Raw genomic sequence first — 21,541 nt, forward strand, 5'->3', positions numbered from 1 at the left:
AATTATGCACGACTCTGGTTGCAGTTTTGGGGACGTCATTGAATGAGATTAGGAGAAAAAGCTTGCGACACCAACACAGCACCAGTTTACTGTAGTTAATGGCTTGTATCCTGAAGTGAATTTACCGGCTGGTGTTTGCAGGGTGGCAATATTTGCTTTGTACATGAACGATAATTTCGTCGATTATATAGTAGATCAAACCAACAAGTTCAGGTCTAGTGTCTGCCAGTTTACGAAAATATTGTCGATGTTCTGGCAGAAGTTACTAAGTCCAAAAACATAGTTTTGAGATAAATGGGTTTTAGGAAATCAGTGATATACGATTCTATATTACTGCAAGGCTATCGCACCTTCTACTATGTTACATAATAAGTGATGAAGTCCACTTAGTCATTTTTGCCTGGACGTCAATCTTCAAAAATAGACTTCACATTAGAGGGTAGGTTACCCGTACCCCCAAAATGGTTCAGTCTATTAAAATAATGACCACACCATTGTGTAGAATGTGTTTTCTTTCCCCAGTAGTGCATTTACCTTAAAAAAAAAAAATGGACGTAAGTCTCTTCTGCCTGAACGCGGACGATATCATCTGATGAACTCAGGTTATATTTTGCACTATGATTTTGATGGGTCTGGTTCAGAAACCTACACTTCAGAGTTACTGGAGCACAGAAGTAAGTGTTGACACACCCTACTTCAGATCTGTTATTCCCCGAAAAGGATTTTTAGTTATAAATACATACATTTTATGGATAATGAAATTACTGTATAGACATGTCAGATTCATTACAAAAATTTAGATCAGTAGTTGACATGATGTCAGCAACATTTTGATTGGTCTGTATTCCTACGAGTGCTATATGTATAGACGAATCACTGATGAAATGCAGGGGAAGTTTACATTTTATACAGTACAAGAAGTCCAAGAGCGCAAGGGTGTCAAATTTTACAAACTATCAGACTCCAGCAATGCATATATATGCGACTTCAAAATTTATATAGGGAAGGACAAAGTTGATAATACACCTACCGGATGAGTTAGCCGTGCGGTTAGGGGTGTGCGGCTGTGAACTTCCATCCGGGAGATAGTGGGTTCGAATCCCACTGTCGGCAGCCCTGAAGATGGTTTTCTGTGGTTTCCCATTGTCTCACCAAGCAAATGCTTGGTACCTTAAGGCCACGGCCGCTTCCTTCCAACTCCTAGGCCTTTCCTATCCCATCGTTGCCATAAGACCTATCTGTGTCAGTGCAACGTAATACACCTGTTAGTACAAAAGTAGTGATAAACATGATGCAGACATGTGGTCTTCTGAATAAAAGCTAGTCCTTTTATATGGATAATTGGTACAGTTCACCCGATTTGTTCTACAGACTGTATAATGCAGGGACAAACGTGTGTGGAACAGTGCTTACTAACGGGAGAAACATGCCGAAAGACTTTGGTAAGGTTAGCTTAGATGTAGGTGAAGCAGTGGCTTACTACATCACAAAAAAACATGTGCTTACTAACAACAATGCATTTTCTTGATTTCGCCGAATCTGGGAAGGTCAAATCATAAATCAGGTTCCAAGAAAATGAAGCCTACTGCTGGTTTAGGTTACACAAGGGGAATGGATGGAGTGGACCTTGGAGATCAACTTCTGAGTAGGTTCCACGTTATGCACAGGTACAGTAAAGTGCACAAGAAAATATTTGATTGACATGATGTTGCTCAATGCCTACGTGTTGCACAGACTAGTGAATGGAAATACAGGCAGAACGTTTCAAGTGTTCAAACAGAAACTTGCCGAGGAAATGATTGCTAATCACTTCAAAGAAGGCGTTTTCAAGCGACGGGCAGCTACACCTGGAGAATTGCCGTCATGACTGACTGGCCGACATTTTCCTGTCAACATCCCCCAACAGAAGCCAAAGGAACTAAAACTGCAAAACGTTATGCAGCATGTCGGCAAAAGAAGACCAGAAGGGAAAGTACATGGCAGTGTGACTCCTGCAACATTCCATTGTGTCTGGAGCATTTCCAGCCATACCACACAAAAAAGGCCTATTGACTTTCGAATCCTAGACTCCAAGCAACAAGGAACCTATTCCGTGTAAGTGCATAAATTATATATATAAATGTTGCTTCACAACCCTTTTTCTGTAAAGAATCTTGAATTATAAGTATGAAGGATGAGTTCTCCACCTAATCAATACTTTATTTTACATAGTGTCAATAATTTACATAACAACAGTACCGGTTTCGACCCGTAAATAGGTCATCTTCAGCTGTTAGAGAACTTACTTAATAGCGACTGTACAGAATAAACAATACTAAAATTAAAACTAAACAAGAATGCCATTAAATGAACATGATATCACTATTCTAAAATTACTTAATATTAGCTATATACACATGGTACAGTTTTGGGGTTAAGGGTGTTATTTTCAAATATTACATATATTGGGGCTGGAATAGGATACAGTTCTTGGAGTTGATCAAGAATCACTGGTATTCAGATGTCAGGTTATCTGTGTTAAAGCCACTATTATGTCCAACGGTTTATGAGATCTTTGAAGTGCATTGTTGTGCCGAAAATGTTCGGGGGTGTCGTGTTCCTTAGAATAAGAGATTCAGGGACCAGTTCACGGACACATAGCTTATACCCAGTCTATATCACTGCTGAAAAATACGTTAGTGAGTGCCACTATTCTAAAAAAATACTTAAAATATATACATATGGTACAGTTATGGGGTTGAAGGGTTTTACACTGGCCCCATGATTCCACATATTACAAAAGTTCCGTTTGCTGAGGTTGAAATTGGATACAATTCTTAGGGTTTATGGAAAATCATTGACATACTGGTGTTGGGCTCAGATATCCAATGTTAAATGCCAGCACCATGTCCAACGGTTATTCGAGGTGCATTGTTGGGCCGCAAATATGCGGAGACGTCGTATTCATTAGAATGAGAGGTTCAATAACCTGTTTACAGGTACATAGCTCTTACTCGGTCTATATCAATGATAAAAAACAAGCTAGTTTATATTAGACTTCCTTATTGAGGTTTGTGTTGCTGTGCGTGACATATTGAAATCAGTGAAAGCTAGTTGTGGGTGCTCCTCACTTCATACTTGCGTTCCCTCATGTAATTTTAGAAAATCTGAAAAAGAAGAAAAGGAAGGTAGGTATTAGAATAACTGATAGAGAGTGCCTGTTAAATAGGTTGTATATATATGTGTGTGTTTTTTTTTTTTTTACTTACGTGTGAGCTGGATATGTCCTTGAGCATGGTTAGGAGCGTGTTGCACATTGTTGCGTGTACGTCGTGTGGCTATCGTAGTGTTGAGAAAGAGAGGTGGTGGGGAGGGGGGTGCGTCATGTGGAGGGGGTGGTATGGAGTGAGGCGTGTATTATGGGGCGTGTATGGGCCCTTGTTTGCTGATTCTTTTTAAATGTGTGTATTTTAGAAAGGGTATGGCTGTGTTGAAAAGGATGTTTGTTTTATCTGCGACTTCATTTAAGTTGTAGTTGGGATTAGCGTGTTGGTTGGTCCATGTTGATGTATAAATCTTCCATTATATTGAGCAATGGGCCTGAGGGGTTTATGTTTAAAATTTCCATGTCATTCTCGATGTTGGTGAATTTATGCTTGTGTTCCTCAACATGTTGCCCTATGGATGAAAAGTGATTATATTTAGTAGCGTTGATGTGTTCATTGTATCGGATAGAAAAACATCTGCCTGTGCGCCCAATGTAGCTAGCTTCGCAGTCGTTGCATTTTATGCGGTATACTCCTGAGTGGCTGTATTTGTTTTTTTCATTGACCGATTTAGTGTTGTGTAAGATAGAAGCATTGATACGTGAGGTTCTGTAAGCTATTCTTAGATTGTGTTTTTGAAAATGTTGGTTATGGGGTGGATGTGGGTGTTGTTAAATGTAAAAAGTGCATAGTTTTTCTCAGTTTCTGCTTAATTTAGATTTCGGCTGATGTTTTATTTTGTGAATGATTTTGTTTATCATGTTCCTGTTGTATCCATTATGCTCGGCTATTTCGTGAATTATATTCAGTTCTTTTTTCAATTCTTCTTGGGAGAGAGGTATGTTGAAAGCTCTGTAAATCATGCTGTAGTATGCCGCTTTCTTGTGTGCGTTTGGGTGAGTGGAATCAATTTTTATTGTGTTGGAGGTTTGTGTAGGTTTCCTGTAGATTTTGTATGTTAAGTGGTCTTCAGTTTTAGTGACAGATAAGTCAAGATAGTTCAAAGTGTGATCTTTCTCAGTTTCCATGGTAAATTTTATATGTGGATCTATTTTGTTTAGCTGTTCAAGTATGTTGTTCTTGTTTGTGGACCTGCGGTCTATAAGGACGAAGATGTCGTCTACAAATTTGCACCAGAATGATATATTGTTAATTTTGCTAATTTCAGAGTGTTCTAAGTGGTGTATGTAGATCTCAGCTAGTATTCCTGAGGCTGGTGAACCCATGGGAAGGCCTTGCTGTTTGTAGATAGTGTCGTGGAATCTAAAGTAATTATTGTTTAGGGCAAATTCTAGTAGGTTAATGAATTCTTCTATTTCGAGGATGCTTAGATTACTGTGGTTTTTTTAATTTGATTCTATTAGTCTTATCGTCTTCTGTGTGGGTATGTTTGGGTACATGTTAATGATGTCATATGATGCTAGGATGTGGTGTTGTTTGATTTTCAGCTCTTTGGTGATGTTACAGAATTGTATTGAGTTTCGTACTGATTTCTTGGCTAAGAATGTGTAGTGTTTCTTGAGAAATGTTTGTATGAAGCATGATAATTTATATGTTGGGCTTGATCTATAATTTATGATCGGCCTCATGGGTACATTATCTTTGTGGATCTTAGGGTAGACTTTCGCCGTCGGCAGTTGTGGATTCATTATAGTTAGCTTCGTAGTTTCCTGCTCGTTAAGGAGAAAGTGGGTGTTTTTCAGTAATGTTTTTAGATTTCTTTGGATACTGGCAGTTGGATCTTTTCTTTTGGTTTGAAAGGTGTCGTTTAGGAAACATTGTTTAGTTTTAGAGATGTAATCGTTTCTGTCGATGATGACTGTCGTATTACCTTTGTCTGCCTTTGTTATTAATAGATTGTTCTGCTTAATTTTGTCTTTGAGTTTCCTGAGCTGAGCGTTATCGGTTATGCTTTTTTGGTTGTTGTTGTTAATCTTGTTTATGTATCATGGTAATTTCTTCTTAACCTCGTGTCTGATCTCATCGCGTAAACTAATAGATTATAGAATCCTGAATTATGTCAATAAATACGGAATTTATGCCATTTTATTCAGGTCTACAAACTGAAAAAATTGTGGGAAAATCCATAGTTTCCAAGCCCTTTCTGCTATAGGAGGAGGCGGATGGGTTAGTCACCACTCTGTTAAGAGAGGCCAAGGACTTACTCTTGTTTTTCCCTCACCAGAACCACCCCATATTTAAGTGGATTTTATGCACGTAGTACCACCAGAAGTAAAACTACTTTCATTTCCTACACGCAGTAAAGAAAATGTATATGTAAATAGAAACCCATATGAGATGTATATAAATTTTATAATTTAGTATTTCAAGAATGATGTGGGCAAGTACAGTTGAACGTGGGTGAGAGAGAGAGAGAGTGTGTGTGTGTGTGGGTTTTTTTTTTTACTCTTAAGAAGTAAATACAGTAGAAGTAAATACAGTATGTAAATTTAAAATTGTCTAAATACCTGTAAATGTTGAGTAGAGTTTGTACATACATACATGGGGGATGGAAGCACTTTCGTGTATGTGGGGCTTGCCCGTTCTCCATCTGCACTCCCCCGCCAGATTGTACATATACAACGTAAGGAAAATAAATGATAATAACAATAATAATAATAATAATTTGATGTTCTTGTATTTTTTTAATATTGTAAACTAGCTATACTACCTGTCGCTGATATGTTTTTGAACAATAGGAACTAAAAGACTCAATTTTGCACTTTAAAAAAAACCAGTCTCAATGAACACCACCATCGCCAATTAATTAACTCATGAAAATAACAACTTAATCATATTTCTATATCAGTGATGTTTACATTTCATGGACTTGGAGATAAAAACAGGAATTTGCAATGGATTACACGTTTGCTTCATGAATTTATGCAAAGAAAGACTGCTTTATTCACACGTTTAATACGACATGTTAAACTGATATTTATATATGAAAGCACATGACAGTAACGTGAAATACAACCAAGCTGAACAAAGTCGAGGGAGAATGAGGATGAATTCCAAATTTATTGTACAGTACAGTTCCTGGTCCGAAGTTGTGCGAAATTCTTCCTGCTTCTCAGGTTGCATATTGTATCTCTGAGCACTAGCATGGCGCTCTGATGTTCATATCATCTCCTTTAATATCTTCCCTATCAAAAACAGTAAAATGAGTTTTTCCCATTACCCGCCTTTAAGTGACATGCATGAAGTGTCCACAGGACTTGGTCTAAAAATACAGATTTTTTGTAAGCATCTCAGTTATTATCCGTCATATGATAAATACATATATACCGAGCTCGATAGCTGCAGTTGCTTAAGTGCGGCCAGTATCCAGTATTCGGGAGATAGTGGGGTCGAGCCCCACTGTCGGCAGCCCTGAAGATGGTTTTCCGTGGTTTCCCATTTTCACACTAGGCAAATGCTGGGACTGTACCTTAAATAAGGCCACGGCCGCTTCCTTCCCACTTCTAGCCTTCTCCTGTCCCATCGTCGCCACAAGACCTAACTGTGTTGGTGCGACATAAAGCAACTTGCAAAAAAGAAAAAAAAAATACATATATGGCATAAAAGAATGGAAATAACATATTCTTAAACATTTGTTACATACCTTCATTAGATAGACCTAATGTTAAGGAAAGTATTTGAGAACAATCTCCCTATAAATCCCAACTTAATGCAATGACCATGAAATCATATGCATGATATGATATAGATGTTGATTCTCATAAGGAAATTTATGTCCAATAACGGACTATTTATATTGGTATTATAAACCATATAACCTGAAAACACAATCCCAAATGAGTATATTCTAAATACAGTACGTAGTTTGGTTTGAAAAAAGTACAGCAGTTTTCCACTTTTAGTAATATACAAAACAGGTAGATAATCAGACTGACTGACACCAAAGGGAAAAGTTCTAAAGCATGCATTATCAGTGTTCAGTTACATTAGGTGGGATTAATTTTCAAGCCTAGCGAAATATTATGCATCCTCTGATTTTCTCCTGTTGTGGATCCTTCAAAGAACTTCAAATAACTTCATCACACATCACATTCCTAAAGATACTGCAGGTTTCAAAAACCACTGTCTTCTGCAGTTCATCGTAGATATTCTACCTGAGGTTTAGGTGATGAAGTGCATAATGCGGCTGATGGGGAAGTTGTCCTAGTTCTTGTATGACCCATTTAACAGCGATCTCTATATCTTTGGTTAGCGGATGACAGTAACCGTCAACTTTATACATTTTATATGCATAATAATGGGAAATCACAGTGTTTGCCTTCTTATAAAGGTTTTTCCACTGCCAGAATAGGCCATCATGTCCATCACAGTCTTACAAGGTCAGCTTGTTCTCCCACTCATGCACGTGCGTCGTTCTGCTTAAGAAGGTGGTCAGTAAGAGTCTTAAAAATGACGGATTACATGCATCCGATTGAAAAACCATAAAATGTCAATGCACGGTACGGTATCTTGGGATAGAAAAGGTGCGTGTACTAAGCATGTGTGAAGTGAGAAACGCCAATAAGTGAAGAGATCATCTACAGCCAGTACATCATCTTCTCATAAGAGGCAACAGGGTATTGTACAATGTAATTTTGCTGCAAACAAAAGGGTTATTGCAAGGGATAATTTTACAAAGGGGACTATGGAATCTCTTCTTGAAACCAATATACCGCTAGAGAAATTGGAGAACCCTGCTATTAATGAATGGATGTATGAATTCATTGAAGGTATGTTGAATAGATTACTGCTGATTATTATTATTTATTATTATTATTATTATTATTATTATTATTATTATTATTATTATTATTATTATTATTATTATTATTAATGCCCTTGCTGGAGTGATGTAGTTTTATAGTGCACTATGTCTTCTGGTATGGGCTAGAACAATTTTTTACTTTCATTGACCTGTCTGTCTCATCCTTGGCTTTGACAGTATGAAAGTGACCGAGGTATGAGAGATACTAATAATACCATTCCTTACACAGCCAGTCCCTGTTATGGTGCAAAAATATAGCTCATAGGGTCAGTTGGTGAATGCATTTCAGTGGGCTTGGCAGACTGGTATGCAACTGCAACTTCTGGTTTGGTGAGGAAAGCAATGGAAAACTACCTCGTTCCTCATTTCCCTGGTATGCCTCTTCAGCGATGCCTGGGCTATCTATGATAGCTTTTGGTGGAGCTGTGGAGGCTCAAACCAGCTTTTAGGCTGAATAACCAACATACAACACACATTATTATTATTATTATTATTATTATTATTATTATTATTATTATTATTATTATTCACATCAGAAACAGAAATTTGTAACATTAATTCCCAACATATTTTGTTTACAGGTGCTGGATATTTGCTGCAAGTTAGATTGTTAAGAGAGAAGTATGTTCACTGCTGAGAGATGAAAGAGATCAACAAGTCAAAGAAGCAGTCGGTGGCCGCAACAGATCGGTTGGGTTGGTGTGTATTTGTCGTGTTAATTAGCCCTCTTGAACCAAAAATAGAGCAAGAGTTGTATGTTGCTGATGTAACCTACAATTCTGGAAGCAGCTGATGTAAAATCATGCAGCAGGCCAATACTTAATTCTGTACAGTAGTACTCTATTAACTACGGTAATATCTTGGGACTGGTAAACAACAGTGCAAGATACATGTTAAAGTGCTTCAGTTCCCTGAGTGCATTCCACGGAGAGGATGCAGTTCACATTTAGTGTTGGGCACACCAGCTAAATTTGGTGGTGGGATGCATATTCACAAAAGAAGTGACAAAACTTAATGCAGCAGTGGCTAAGGTTAAAACTGTGTTTCCCAATACAAGAAAAAGTAAACACCTGTATGTTTGATTTCTCAAAGAAAAGTTTCTGTCTGAGAATCCTAAACTGTTTCCAGTACCAGTGCTGACAAGATAGAATAATTGACTCGAGGCTGTCTCCTACGTTGAGAAGCATCTTTGTGATATGATTGAGTTTGTGCAGTCAGAAGATTTGGACTCTATCAGCAATGCTGGTATCGACTTCATGACATCACTGACGAATGATGAAGTAAATATAATTTCAGCAGAGGCAACATTCATCAAGGAACATGCCAATGATTTAGTGGAATATATCACTGAACTAGAGGGATCTTTGTATCCAACATATCTTACAATTTATGGAGAACTCAGGAAAAAATTGCAAAATTTCAAAGTAGCAAAAGAAGGGATTTTTTTTTTTTTTTTTTTTTTTTTTTTTTTTTTTTTTTTTTTTTTTTTTTTTTTTTTACTGAAACAGGAGAGAACCTAAATTGCATAAGAAGTGCAGATGTTAAAAAGAGATGTTAGATCAGCTGTGAAAAACACTGCAGCATTACCATTTACGAAATTGCAGTTACTGATATTTGAAGACCCTGCTAATAAGTTGTATTCAACACTTGAAATGTTTAGTCCAGTATTCATCACTAGTGGAAAACATGAAGTCTATTTCATTCCTTAAAAATGAGAATGATTCAGTGATCACAAAAGGGTACAGTGAACTTCAAGAAAAAACCATTGAAATTATGTTGCGAGATGGAAAAATAAATATTGTGCGAGTTTTGATTAGTTTGCTTGACAGTCATCCTAGTTTAGTGGCAGAGCTCTCCAGTCAGTGTGGTATCCATGTGCTAGTGTTGACTGTGAAAATTTCTTTTCTTGCTACTCAGAAGTTTTGAGCAACTTGCGTTGCAGCAGGAAAGTGACAATGTTCTTCTTTGACAGTTAGAAAAAAAGAATATTATGTATTTTTCTTTCATATTATGCCTTCTTAGGTGATAATTGAATGATAAAAATGTGTATTTTATAAAATAAAACTCCATATTGTTCTTCTGTAATTTATTTACACGAAAAATTACCTCTAAAATCCCAAAATATAATAAAATTACTAAAAATAATGCAAAATCCTTAAAAAATAACCCCAATTTCCAACAAGAAATAAAATTAAAAATGCAGTTTTATAACATTATTCCTGTAAAAATCTGGCTGAGGGAGGAATCTTGTGATATGGAACATTTGAAATATGTAGCCCATTTAGATGGTTTATGACATTATTCCTGTAAAAATCTGGCTGAGGGAGACATCTTGTGATACAGATCATTTGAAATATGTAGCCCAGTTAGATGCGATGCGTGTGCTGCTGTCAATATGGATAAGGTTTGTGCAGATAAGATGTCTGGAAGACAAAAGAAAAGATAAAATGTTAAAAGGCTTACTTGTGGGTAAGAAGGGGCAATTATGTGTTAGAATGAGACAACCCAACCACCCCCACCCCCTGATAGCTTCATTGGCATCCTTTCTTATAATTGCATGTGTTGCACTGACTGTTAGACTTGGCAAGGTTGGTGCTGGGAGGAAGGTCAAAGCTGGTTCCAAGAAAAATTATAAAAATATAATATATATGGAGGTCGAGTCATAAGTCATGGCAACTATTTTTTTTCTCACAAACAGGAGACAACACAGAAAATCTAAGATATGCATTTGGAAACGTACAGTATGTACATGCGTATGATGCCATTAGATGGTGTATGTAAACAACAGTGTGGGTCTAAGCATGCCCCCAATTTCAGTGTGTGAGTGAGTGTGTCACAAAATGGAAGTCAACAAGCAGGAGCAACGATCGTATATTAAAATATCAGTTCTCCGTGGCAGAAATGCACGCCAATGCCATGTAGAGCTGCGGGAAGCATTAGGTGTGTGACTTTGACCTAATCCCCAAAGTCAAGAAGCCATTACGTGGACAACGGTTTGCTAACAAAGAGGACATCGTAACAGCATTTCGGAGAGAGGTGTCCATGTTAGCGATACACATGCAGCAAATGGTATTTAGCGCCTGCCCCACCGCTGGAAACGCATAGTGGAGACCTTGGGCGATTATTTCGAAAGTCTGTAACCAGTGGAGACCTGTCCTTTGTACGTAGTTGTGTATATTTGCTGTCTATACCATAATAAAACAATGTTTACCAATGGCCTGTGTTCTGTCACTTTCCTACGAGAATCTCCTGAAGTCAGAATTTGTCTTCAGGCACTATGCATAAATACATGCCCTATATTTTCAAATGCATATCTTAGATTTTCAGTGTTGTCTCCTGTTCGCAAGAAAAAAAATAGTTGCCATGACTCATGACTCGACCCTCGTATTTGTCATTAAATTGTATGAATAGTTAGACAGTATATACAGGTAGACCTCGTTATATGCGATAGTTGAGTTCCGCAGAATTGCCGCGAATACCGAATTTCCGTAAATCGAGTGTCATTTTATATATAAAAAATAGTTTGGTTTCCGTTTACTCACATATTAAGTTTAAAATAGCAGAGATTCTTTATTTTTATAAAAAATAACATCAGGGATTGCAAGGCTTTTGGGAATCTGGTTGCAAAGCACACGTTCACGGAAAAGGCTAAAAGAACCACAGGGAAGCAATGGACGGAAGAATGCAAGAAACAGCATAGCGAATTCATGAAGAGATTTTGGGAGCAGAAGAAGAAAGGAAAACCATCATCAAGCTAACAAGTTAAAACGCGCTCTGTAAACAGGCATAACGAAGAAAGAAGAATCATTATCATGTTTCGGGAACGCTTTTTAATGCAAGCTTACACTTTCACATTTAACACTGAAACGCACAATAATAAACTAAACTCTGCATACAAGCTCTTGGCTTTAGCTTGAATAGCAGCTCCAGAGAGAGGCATGTGTTGTTGGTTGTGATGCTCAATTTATTTCCATCGCTTCCGAGTGAGATTTGGTCACTGTAGTCACACTTAAGTTAGTAGAAGATTGAGCAGTTTTTCGAATTGATTCCACATTGTCACGAATAGTTCTCACAGTGGATTCACTAACTCCCAAATCACGCTGAATGTCAACAATACGCTCGCCTTTCTCATAGCGATCCAACACATCTGTGTTTCTAACAAATACGACTTTGGTACACGCTTCTTTTCTTCGAGAGGCACACATTCTTTCCTTTTATCCGGTGTTTTAAACATGAAACCTGTTAAGTGCAACTTCACCGCTCTAGTGACCGGAAGTGACGATTTACGTCTCGACAAACACGACAGAAGATGCACATACAGATGGGCTTGCCCCGTTTAACCTTGGCGCACGACATTGTGTACGTTAGAGAGTTCGACACACACGTCTGTACCCGACTTAAGAAACTACAGCTTCCACGTACTGTTAAAAGATGGCAGCACTAGACTTAAAACAAGAATCAAGTACGGTATATGCGAAATCGCAGATAACGAATCCGCGTATAACGGGGTTTACCTGTACTACATTACACAGAGCTAATATTAACAGAGAAATTTGATGTTGGTTTTGTCCCCCTTAATATTGCTATGCCAATGAATAATAACTAAATCATATATGAGTGGCCCAGTGCCACACGTGTTTAACCCACATTTATTTCATTTTGAGCTATTTAAGGTTAAAGTTAAACTATGATTGAAAGGTGCATCTTAAATATATCACATACGTAACAATAAAAAAAATTGGCACTGAATTAGACCACACTACACAAACAAAATTGTTGGCTTGATGACTATGGACCTACATATAAAGAACTTTTCTAATGCTTATATTGAATAGGAACTATTGTAATAACTTCAGTCTTTACAATTAAAGGAATTCAAATGACATAAATTAATAATTTTTGGAGTTACTCTTAACAATATATACTTGATTAGCTATGGTAACTCCTTATTGTTGTCAGTCTTCCTTTAATAGAGCATCAGTCACTTCTGATCTGCACTTAGGACAGTCGCTCAGGTGGCAGATTCTCTATCTGTTGTTTCCCTAGCCTTTTCTTGAATGATTTCAAAGAAATTGGACATTTTTTTAACATCTCCCTCGGTAAGATATTCCAGTCTGTAACTCCTCCTCCTAAAAATGAATAATTGCCCCAATTTGTCCTCTTGAATTCCAACTTTATCTTCATATTGTGATCTTCCCAATTTTTAAAGACACCACTCAGATTTATTTGTCTACAGGGGAGGGATCTTCAGATTATTCGTTCAGTACATACTAGGTGGATCTGTCTGTTCCGGCAGCACCTGCCAAGTAACACATCAACGGGAATGATTATTCTCACAAAATTGTTTTTAAGTGTCTAGGACATTCCTTCACAATTAAGCAGCAGCCCAAAACTAAGAAACAGTCTAAGAATGTATTCTTCACATTCATTGTCAACACATTTAGCAGGAAACCAAGAAGTTTATATTTGCAATCACAAAAAAATTTAATGTGGTTTTAAACAATCTTATCCAGCCTACAAAAACAATTTGGTTTTAAGTCTCCATTCATGATTGACAACACATTCCAAATTGGGTTTCATCAAGATTAAGTAAATGATATATGTGGGTCAAATGAGCTCCCGGGTGAATATATTCTTTACCTGAGACCATTGTCATCCTAGTGATCCTCAAGTTGTATGAAGAAGATTCATTTTAGTTTTGGACATTTTTTGAAATTAGATAGAATAGGACAGACAAGTTTTAATTTGTGTTAAAATACCATTAATTTATGTCACTTACACGTGTATTATTCGCATTTTTAAAAATATTATTGTGGCATGTTAATTTTAAGAGGTTATTACTGTGTAACATTAATGTCCATATTTCATACTATGTATGGTTAAATAAGGTTCTGGACCTTGATCATAAGGTTGACTACAGGCTGAAGATGCCCAAAAAGTGGGTGAAACATGTAATTGATAAGTCTATATAAATTCATATGGATTTAATCCCCTCCCCTGCGAACCATGTAACCCTGCCGCGGTGGGGAGGCTTGCGTGTCCCAATGAAGCAGATAGCCGAGCTGCAGGTGCAACCATATCAGATGGGTATCTGTTGAGAGACCGCACTAAGGAATGGTTCATCGAAAGGGGGGTAGCAGCCTTTCGGAAGTTGCAAGGGCGGCAGTCTGGATGATTGACTGATATGGCCTTGTGGTAATACTCAACATGGCTTAGCTGTGTTGATACTGCTACACGGCTGAAAGCAACGGGAAACTAAAGCCGTAACTAACTACAGAGGACATGCAGCTCTCTCTGTATGAATGATGTACTGATGATGGCTTCCTCCCGGGTAAAATATTCCGGAGGTAAACTAGTCCCCCATTCGGATCATCAGGAAGATCGATACTGACATTCTGCGAGTCGGAGTGTGGAATGTTAGAAGTTTGAATCATTGTGGTAGATTAGAGAATCTGAAAAGGGAGATGGATAGACTAAAGTTAGATGTAGTTGGTATAAGTGAAGTACGTTGGGAGGAAGAACAGGATTTTTGGTCAGGCGACTACCGAATAATCAACACAAAATCAAACAGGGGAAATGCAGGAGTTGGTTTAATAATGAATAAGAAAATAGGGCAGCAGGGAAGCTGCTACGACCAGCATAGTGAAAGAATTATTGTCGTCAAGATGGACACCAAACCAATACCCACCACAATAGTGCAGGTCTATATGCCTACTAGCTCAGCACATGATGAGGAAATCGAAAGAATATATGAAGAGATAGAAGATTTAATACAGTATGTAAAAGGTGATGAGAATCTAATTGTGATGGGAGACTGGAATGCAGTGGTAGGCCAAGAAAGAGAAGGTAATACAGTAGGAGAATACGGATTGGGACAAAGGAACGAAAGAGGAAGTCGGCTCGTTGAATTCTGCACCGATCATAATTTAGTCCTCGCCAATACTTGGTTCAAACACCACAAACGACGGCTTTATATGTGGACGAGACTTGGAGACACTGGAAGGTATGAAATAGACTTCATTATGATTAGGCAGAGATTCAGAAACCAGGTGTTGGATTGCAAAACTTTCCCAGAAGCAGACGTGGACTCTGACCACAACTTGTTGGTCATGAAATGCGATCTGAAGCTGAAGGAATTGAAGAAAGGAAGGAATGCAAAAAGATGGGATCTAGACAAGTTGAAAGAAGAGAGTGTGAGGGATTGTTTCAAGGAACATGTTGCACAAGGACTAAATGAAAAGGCTGAAGGAAACACAATAGAGGAAGAGTGGATAGTCATGAAAAATGAAGTCAGTAGGGCTGCTGAAGAAATGTTTAGACCTGATTGATGAATGACAAAAATACAAGAATGCTAGAAATGAAGAGGGCACAAAAGAATACAGGCGATTAAAGAATGAAGTGGATAGGAAGTGCCAGTAGCTAAGGAAGACTGGCTGAAGGAGAAGTGCAAGGATGTCAAAGGTTGTATGGTCCTAGGAAAGGTAGATGCTGCATACAGGAAAATCAAGGAAACCTTTGGAGAAAGGAAATCTAGGTGTATGAATATTAAGAGCTCAGATGTAAAGCCACTTCTACGGAAAGAAGACAAAGCAGAAAGATGGCAGGAACATATCCAACAGTTGTATCAAGGTAACGATGTAGATAATTTGGTTCTGGAACACGAAGAGGCTGTTTATGCTGATGAAATGGGAGACCCAATTTCGAGGTCAGAGTTTGACAGAGCTGTGAGCGACCTAAATAGGAACAAGGCACCTGGAACGGATGCCATTCCCTCTGAATTATTGACTGCCTTAGGAGAAACCAGCATGGCAAGGTTATTCCATTTAGTGTGTAAGATGTATGTGACAGGAGAAATCTCATCCAATTTTCATCAGAATGTCATTATACCTATTCTCAAGAAAGCCAGTGCTGACAGGTGTGAAAACTACCGCACCATTAGTTTAGTATCTCATGCCTGCAAAATATTAACACGTATTATTTACAGATGAATGGAAAAACAAGTTGAAGCTGAGCTGGGAGAAGATCAATTTGGCTTCAGAAGAAATGTAGAAACACGTGAAGCAATCCTGACTTTACATCTGATCTTAGAGGATTGAATCAAGAAGTACAAGCCCACGTACATGGCATTCATAGATCTAGAAAAGGCATTCGATAATGTTGATTGGACCAAGCTTTTTAAGATTCTGAAGGTGATTGGGATCAGATACCGAGAATGAAGAATTATCTACAATCTGAATAAAAATCAGTCTGCAGTGATAAGAATTGAGGGCTTTGAAAAAGAAGCAGCAGTCCAGAAAGGAGTGAGGCAAGGCTGCAGTTTTTCCCCATCCTTTTCACTGTTTACATAGAACAGGCAGTAAAGGAAATCAAAGAGGAATTTGGAAAGGGAATCACAATCCAAGGAGAGAAAATCAAAACTTTGAGATTTGCCGATGATATTGTTATTTTATCTGAGACTGCAGAAGATCTGGAGAGGCTGCTGAATGGTATGGACGAAGTCTTGGGTAAGGAGTACAAGATGAAAATAAATAAGTCCAAAACAAAAGTAATGGAGTGCAGTTGAACGAAGGCAGGTGATGCGGGAAATATTAAATTAGGAAATGAAGTCTTAAAGGAATTAGATGAACATTGTTACTTGGGTAGTAAAATAACTAATGGTGGCAGAAGTAAGGAGGACATAAAATACAGATTAGCACAAGCAAAGAAAGGGCTTTCTTAAGAAAAGAAGTTTGCTCACTTCAAACATTGATATAGGAATTAGAAAGATATTTTTGAAGACTTTCGTGTGGAGCGTGGCATTGTATGGAAGTGATACATGGACAATAACTAGCTCAGAAAGAAAGAGAATAGAAGCCTTTGAAATGTGGTGTTACAGAAGAATGCTGAAGGTGAGATGGATAGATTGAATCATGAACGAAGAGATACTGAATCGAATTTGTGAGAGGAGATCGATTTGGCTAGATTTGAAGAGAAGAAGAGATGGAATGATAGGACACATCTTAGGACACCCAGGACTTGTTCATTTGGTTTTTGAAGGAAGTATAGGTGGTAAGAACAGTAGGGGTAGACAAAGGTATGAATATGACAAGCAAATTAGAGCAGATGTAGGATGCAATAGTTAAGTAGAAATGAAAAGGTTAGCCCAGGATAGGGTGGTATGGAGGGCTGCATCAAAACAATATCTGGACAGATGACTCAAGCACAACAGCACAGATTTAATCCACATTAAACGTGGTATGTATTGAATAGGTGGTTTTATTAAATTATATTTAAGACATTTTTTGCCTTTTTTCTTTTTTTGCTAGTGGTTTTACGTTGCACAGGCCCAGATAGGCCTTATGGCGACGATGGGATAGGAAAGGCCTAGGAGTTGGAAGGAAGCAGCCGTGGCCTTAATTAAGGTACAGCCCTAGCATTTGCCTGGTGTGAAAATGGGAAACCATGGAATACCATCTTCAAGGCTACCAACAGTGGGATTCGAACCCACTATCTAATTTTGTATGCAGCTAGGGTTTTTTGCCATCAGACAGTAATCTGCCTCTAACCAGTTCTCCTCTATTCTTACTTCACATGTACCAACAGCTAGACTGCACAGCTTCAGCCATTGTATTAATTTCTTACCTAGTCTTCATCCCTCCTGCTACAGTTCCCACCTTTTTGTAACAACAGCTGTTCTCACAAGTTTCAATTTTTCAAGATTATGCACAAGGTATTTGGTATCCATCCAGTTTCTTGTAGTGTGGTTTGGGCATTGTTTTCTCTCAACCCTCTTTAGGAATACCGTTCATTGTGAAATTTTCACACCAGTTTTTATTTTCCAAGAATATTGATTCTAAATTCACACTAATTTAAAATCAAATTCAACATTATGGTTCTCTTAGTTGCTTGGTCCTAAATATAGGAAAGCCTTTTCGCTAACAAGGAAAGGTACTGTGGTGTTGTCTACTGATTTTGTTGGATTTTAAATTTTATATTGGTTGTACAGGATCAAGAAATAAGTTACAGGTTTCTCCCTTCTGATAAAAAAAATGTATTATTGGGGTGAAATTGCCTCCCTTCCGCACCTCACATGAAAAAATATTAATGGGGTGAAATCATCCCCTACATCCATCGCAAAGAAATAGACAATTATACTGTTTGACATTAAAAATGCATCTTTTTTAACAAAGTAGCCTTTAGTTCAAAGGGTCCAGAGTTCAGTTCCTGGTTAAGCTGGGAACTTCAGCCACATCTGCATTAGTGAATACATCCCTCCGCGTAGGATTGGTTTCAGGAAGGTCATCTGGTCATGAAACTGGACCAAATCCTCATGTAGTGCCAATCTCAAATAATTGAGGAAAGACCAGGAAGAAGGAAAAGTCTCTTGGCTCCTGTATAGCTCCTTTGGGTGAATACTTGTGTTTTAACTTATATTACTCTGTCCCAAGCCCTGTTTGTCTATGCTGTATACTGTGCTCCCTCCTTATCCCCACTTTCACAGGATGATAATTTTGTTCTTGCTCTGTGTACACTTTAACGGGATATCTAGAAATGTCTCCAAATTCAGTATTCTACAAGAGTTGTGCAAGCATATTTATCAATGACCTAATGCTTGTACCATACTGTTTGTTTTACTGTAAGAATGAATGTTCTTATGTCTTCTTCTTTCTTTTAGGTCTCAGAAGATAGTGCTTGCAAGTGCACAAAATGGATCATCCAGTGAAGCATTAAATGAAGGAGCTGGTACCAAAAGTAGTGAATGTTTTTCAGATAGAGTTAATAAACTTCCAGAAGATTGTAAAGTTCCCGAGAAGTCCAGGAAATGTTCTGTATCTTCTGAAAATGTGGAGGCTGCTTTTAATGCTATTTTCGATAATAGTAAGAAGAAAAGAAGATCTAAAAGATCCTCCGAAAAGACTTTAATTACTTGTTCAGTTTGTGGCAAGACGTTTTCCAATAAAACTCACCTAATCTCTCATATCAAACTTCATGATGGTTTGAAACCTCATCCTTGTGAAATATGTTCTAAACGCTTTTTGAGGAAAGGTGATCTTAAGGTGCACATGAGACGACATTCTGGTGAGCGCCCATTCGTGTGTGTTCGCTGCAAAAAAACCTTTGTTGAGAAGAGTCATTTACTGAGGCACATCCGGTGTCATACCGGCGACAAGCGTCACATGTGTGCCGTCTGTGGTAATGCATTTGCTGAACGAGCTGGTCTCGTTAAACACTCCAGATCACATACAGGAGAGCGGCCTCATTTGTGCCCAGTGTGTGGTAAATCCTTTGCCCAGAGAGAGTTCCTAATGCGACACGCCCGGATTCACACAGGGGAGCGACCGTTCTCGTGTGATGTTTGTGGAAAATCCTTTTCTGACCGATCTACAGCAGTAAAGCATACTAGACTACACACCGGCCTACGACCCTTCCCATGTCCGATCTGTGGCCGCTGCTTCTCCCAGAAACAACATCTTACTGGACATCTAAAAACTCATGCTGGAGAGAAGCCTCATGGGTGCGAGGTCTGTGGAAAGAACTTTGGACGGAAGAGTGACCTGGTGGTACATACTCGCCGCCATACAGGTGAACGGCCCCATAAATGTGAGTCTTGTGACAAGTCCTTCCTCGACAGGTCGCATCTCTTAAGACACATCAAAGTCCACACAGGAGCCAAACCTCACGTCTGCCATTACTGTGGCCGATGCTTTGCAGAGAAAGGTCACCTTGATGGCCACATACGTGTGCACACAGGTGAGAAGCCTTACGTATGTGATGTGTGTTCCCGAAGCTTTGCCGACAGAGGAACTCTAGTCAACCACTCTCGTATTCACACTGGAGAGCGTCCTTTTGCTTGTACAATATGCAGCAAAGCTTTTGCCCAGAAAGGTTCGTTGTTGAAACATGTTCGTATACACACCGGCGAGAGACCGTATGCATGTACTGTCTGTGGCAAGTGCTTTGCGGACAAAGGCTACTATGTGAAACATTCCAGACTCCACACTGGAGAAAATGTACATACCTGTGATTTGTGTGGGAAATTTTTTGCTCAAAAGTGTCATCTAATTAGACATTCCAAGGTGCATGCCAATCAGCTGAACAGCAATGAAAGTAATGATCAGCCTGGGAATACATCTAGTGTTATTGTCAGTAGTAACATAGCGTTATGAAAGAAAAGTAGAATTGCCTCCTAGAAACACAGTCATTCAAACTGAGAAGAAAATTATGCTGAACAATAATTTACTAGAAAATAAAATATAAAAGAGATGTGCCATGATCTAGGTCTTCTGCAGTCTGATATTCAATGGGATTGTGGCATGGCCCAAGATCTAAGAGCACTTTGATTTCACAGTATTGCAAGTCTTCACATAACATAGTACGCATAAAGAGAAAGAAGGGAATATTTATTTCAAAAAATCATGTGAAGTTAGAGTAGCTGTCCCATGCTTGTGGAAATGGAGTAAGTTGCTTCCAGAGCAGATGTCAGTCAGAATGTGGAAAATTAAATTTCTTTGACTGATCCATTTGCTCCAGAGTGGTAATGAAAAAATAATGTAAATTTGTGTCCTCATGAGGTGGTGCACCTTATTTCAGTAAACCCTCAATGGAGATGAGCTGCATGTACCTTTTGACTAGTGATGGGCAATGCTGTCGCTTGAAATTCTCGAGACTGACATCACAGATCTCGAGACTCTTGCGAGAATCTCGAGACCGATTCTCCTGTGCTGCAATCTGCGTGATGTCCCAGGAACTACGATTGTAAGCTTGATACATTAATAAGAAATTAAAGTGAAGGTCTACCTATTCAATACCATTTACTATGATGTCAAATCACATACAGTCAGTCTGGTTTCAACCCCATTAGGGTTCATCTTCAGAGACGGACGAAAACTGACTATATCATGCACATAGAATCAAATTAACACTTTTAAAATATTATGTAAATGTTATAAATTATTTTGCAAAAGAGGCAAAAAAATCTCTCAGTCTATAATACTATAATTAGTTCATTTAAAGTCCACTAGTTGAATTTTGTCATGTGTGACATTGCCATTAGTAACGATCTAAAATGAACAGTCCCAATAAGTAACCCCTGTACATGTACAATTAAAATATTAAAATTGGACCTGAGGTGTTACACATACAATATTAAAATTCGAAGTGAGCTATTACACTGGTGTTAAAAATTAAAATAACCATCTTCTGTGCTTAGTTGGTAGAAGTCTGCATTGCTGAGTAACATGTATCGGTGAGTGTTGTGTCAAATGCAACACAGCTGTGTTTAAACAAGTATACAAACAGCGAGTAGCCTTGAGATGGTACAATCGAATTATTTCATAGAAGGCACCTTGCAGAACCAAAGGGACTTGAGTCAATATGTAATTGATGAGCTGTTTGTCAATAAGGTTCGTGCTGAGCAAATAGGTCTGAAAAGAGAAGAAACCGGAATAAACGCACGTGATAAAAAAGAACTTTTTTTTTTTGCTAGTGGCTTTACGTTGCACCGACACAGGTAGGTCTTATGGCGATGAAAAAAAGGCACAAGTAGTTAATC

At 38.3% G+C, this 21,541-nt stretch overlaps 1 protein-coding gene across 4 annotated transcripts in view; it reads left to right on the top strand.

Annotated features, from left to right (window-relative positions):
- LOC136864141 (zinc finger protein 260) overlaps positions 1–21,002 on the top strand; it is a 72,674-nt gene extending 51,672 nt beyond the window's left edge. For 2 of the 4 annotated variants that reach the window (XM_067140773.2, XM_067140774.2), the window contains one exon: positions 18,665–21,002. In XM_067140773.2, the coding sequence (XP_066996874.2) occupies positions 18,665–20,156 (1,492 nt within the window). In that variant the 3' untranslated portion in view covers positions 20,157–21,002. Of the gene's footprint in view, positions 1–2,014; positions 2,095–8,591; positions 8,710–18,664 lie in introns of those variants that run through there. The other 2 variants (XM_067140776.2, XM_067140775.2) reach the window with 2 other exon arrangements.
- The last annotated feature ends 539 nt before the right edge of the window (positions 21,003–21,541 follow it).

Source organism: Anabrus simplex, chromosome 2, assembly GCF_040414725.1.
Source record: "Anabrus simplex isolate iqAnaSimp1 chromosome 2, ASM4041472v1, whole genome shotgun sequence".
NCBI classification, from domain to species: Eukaryota; Metazoa; Arthropoda; class Insecta; order Orthoptera; family Tettigoniidae; genus Anabrus; species Anabrus simplex.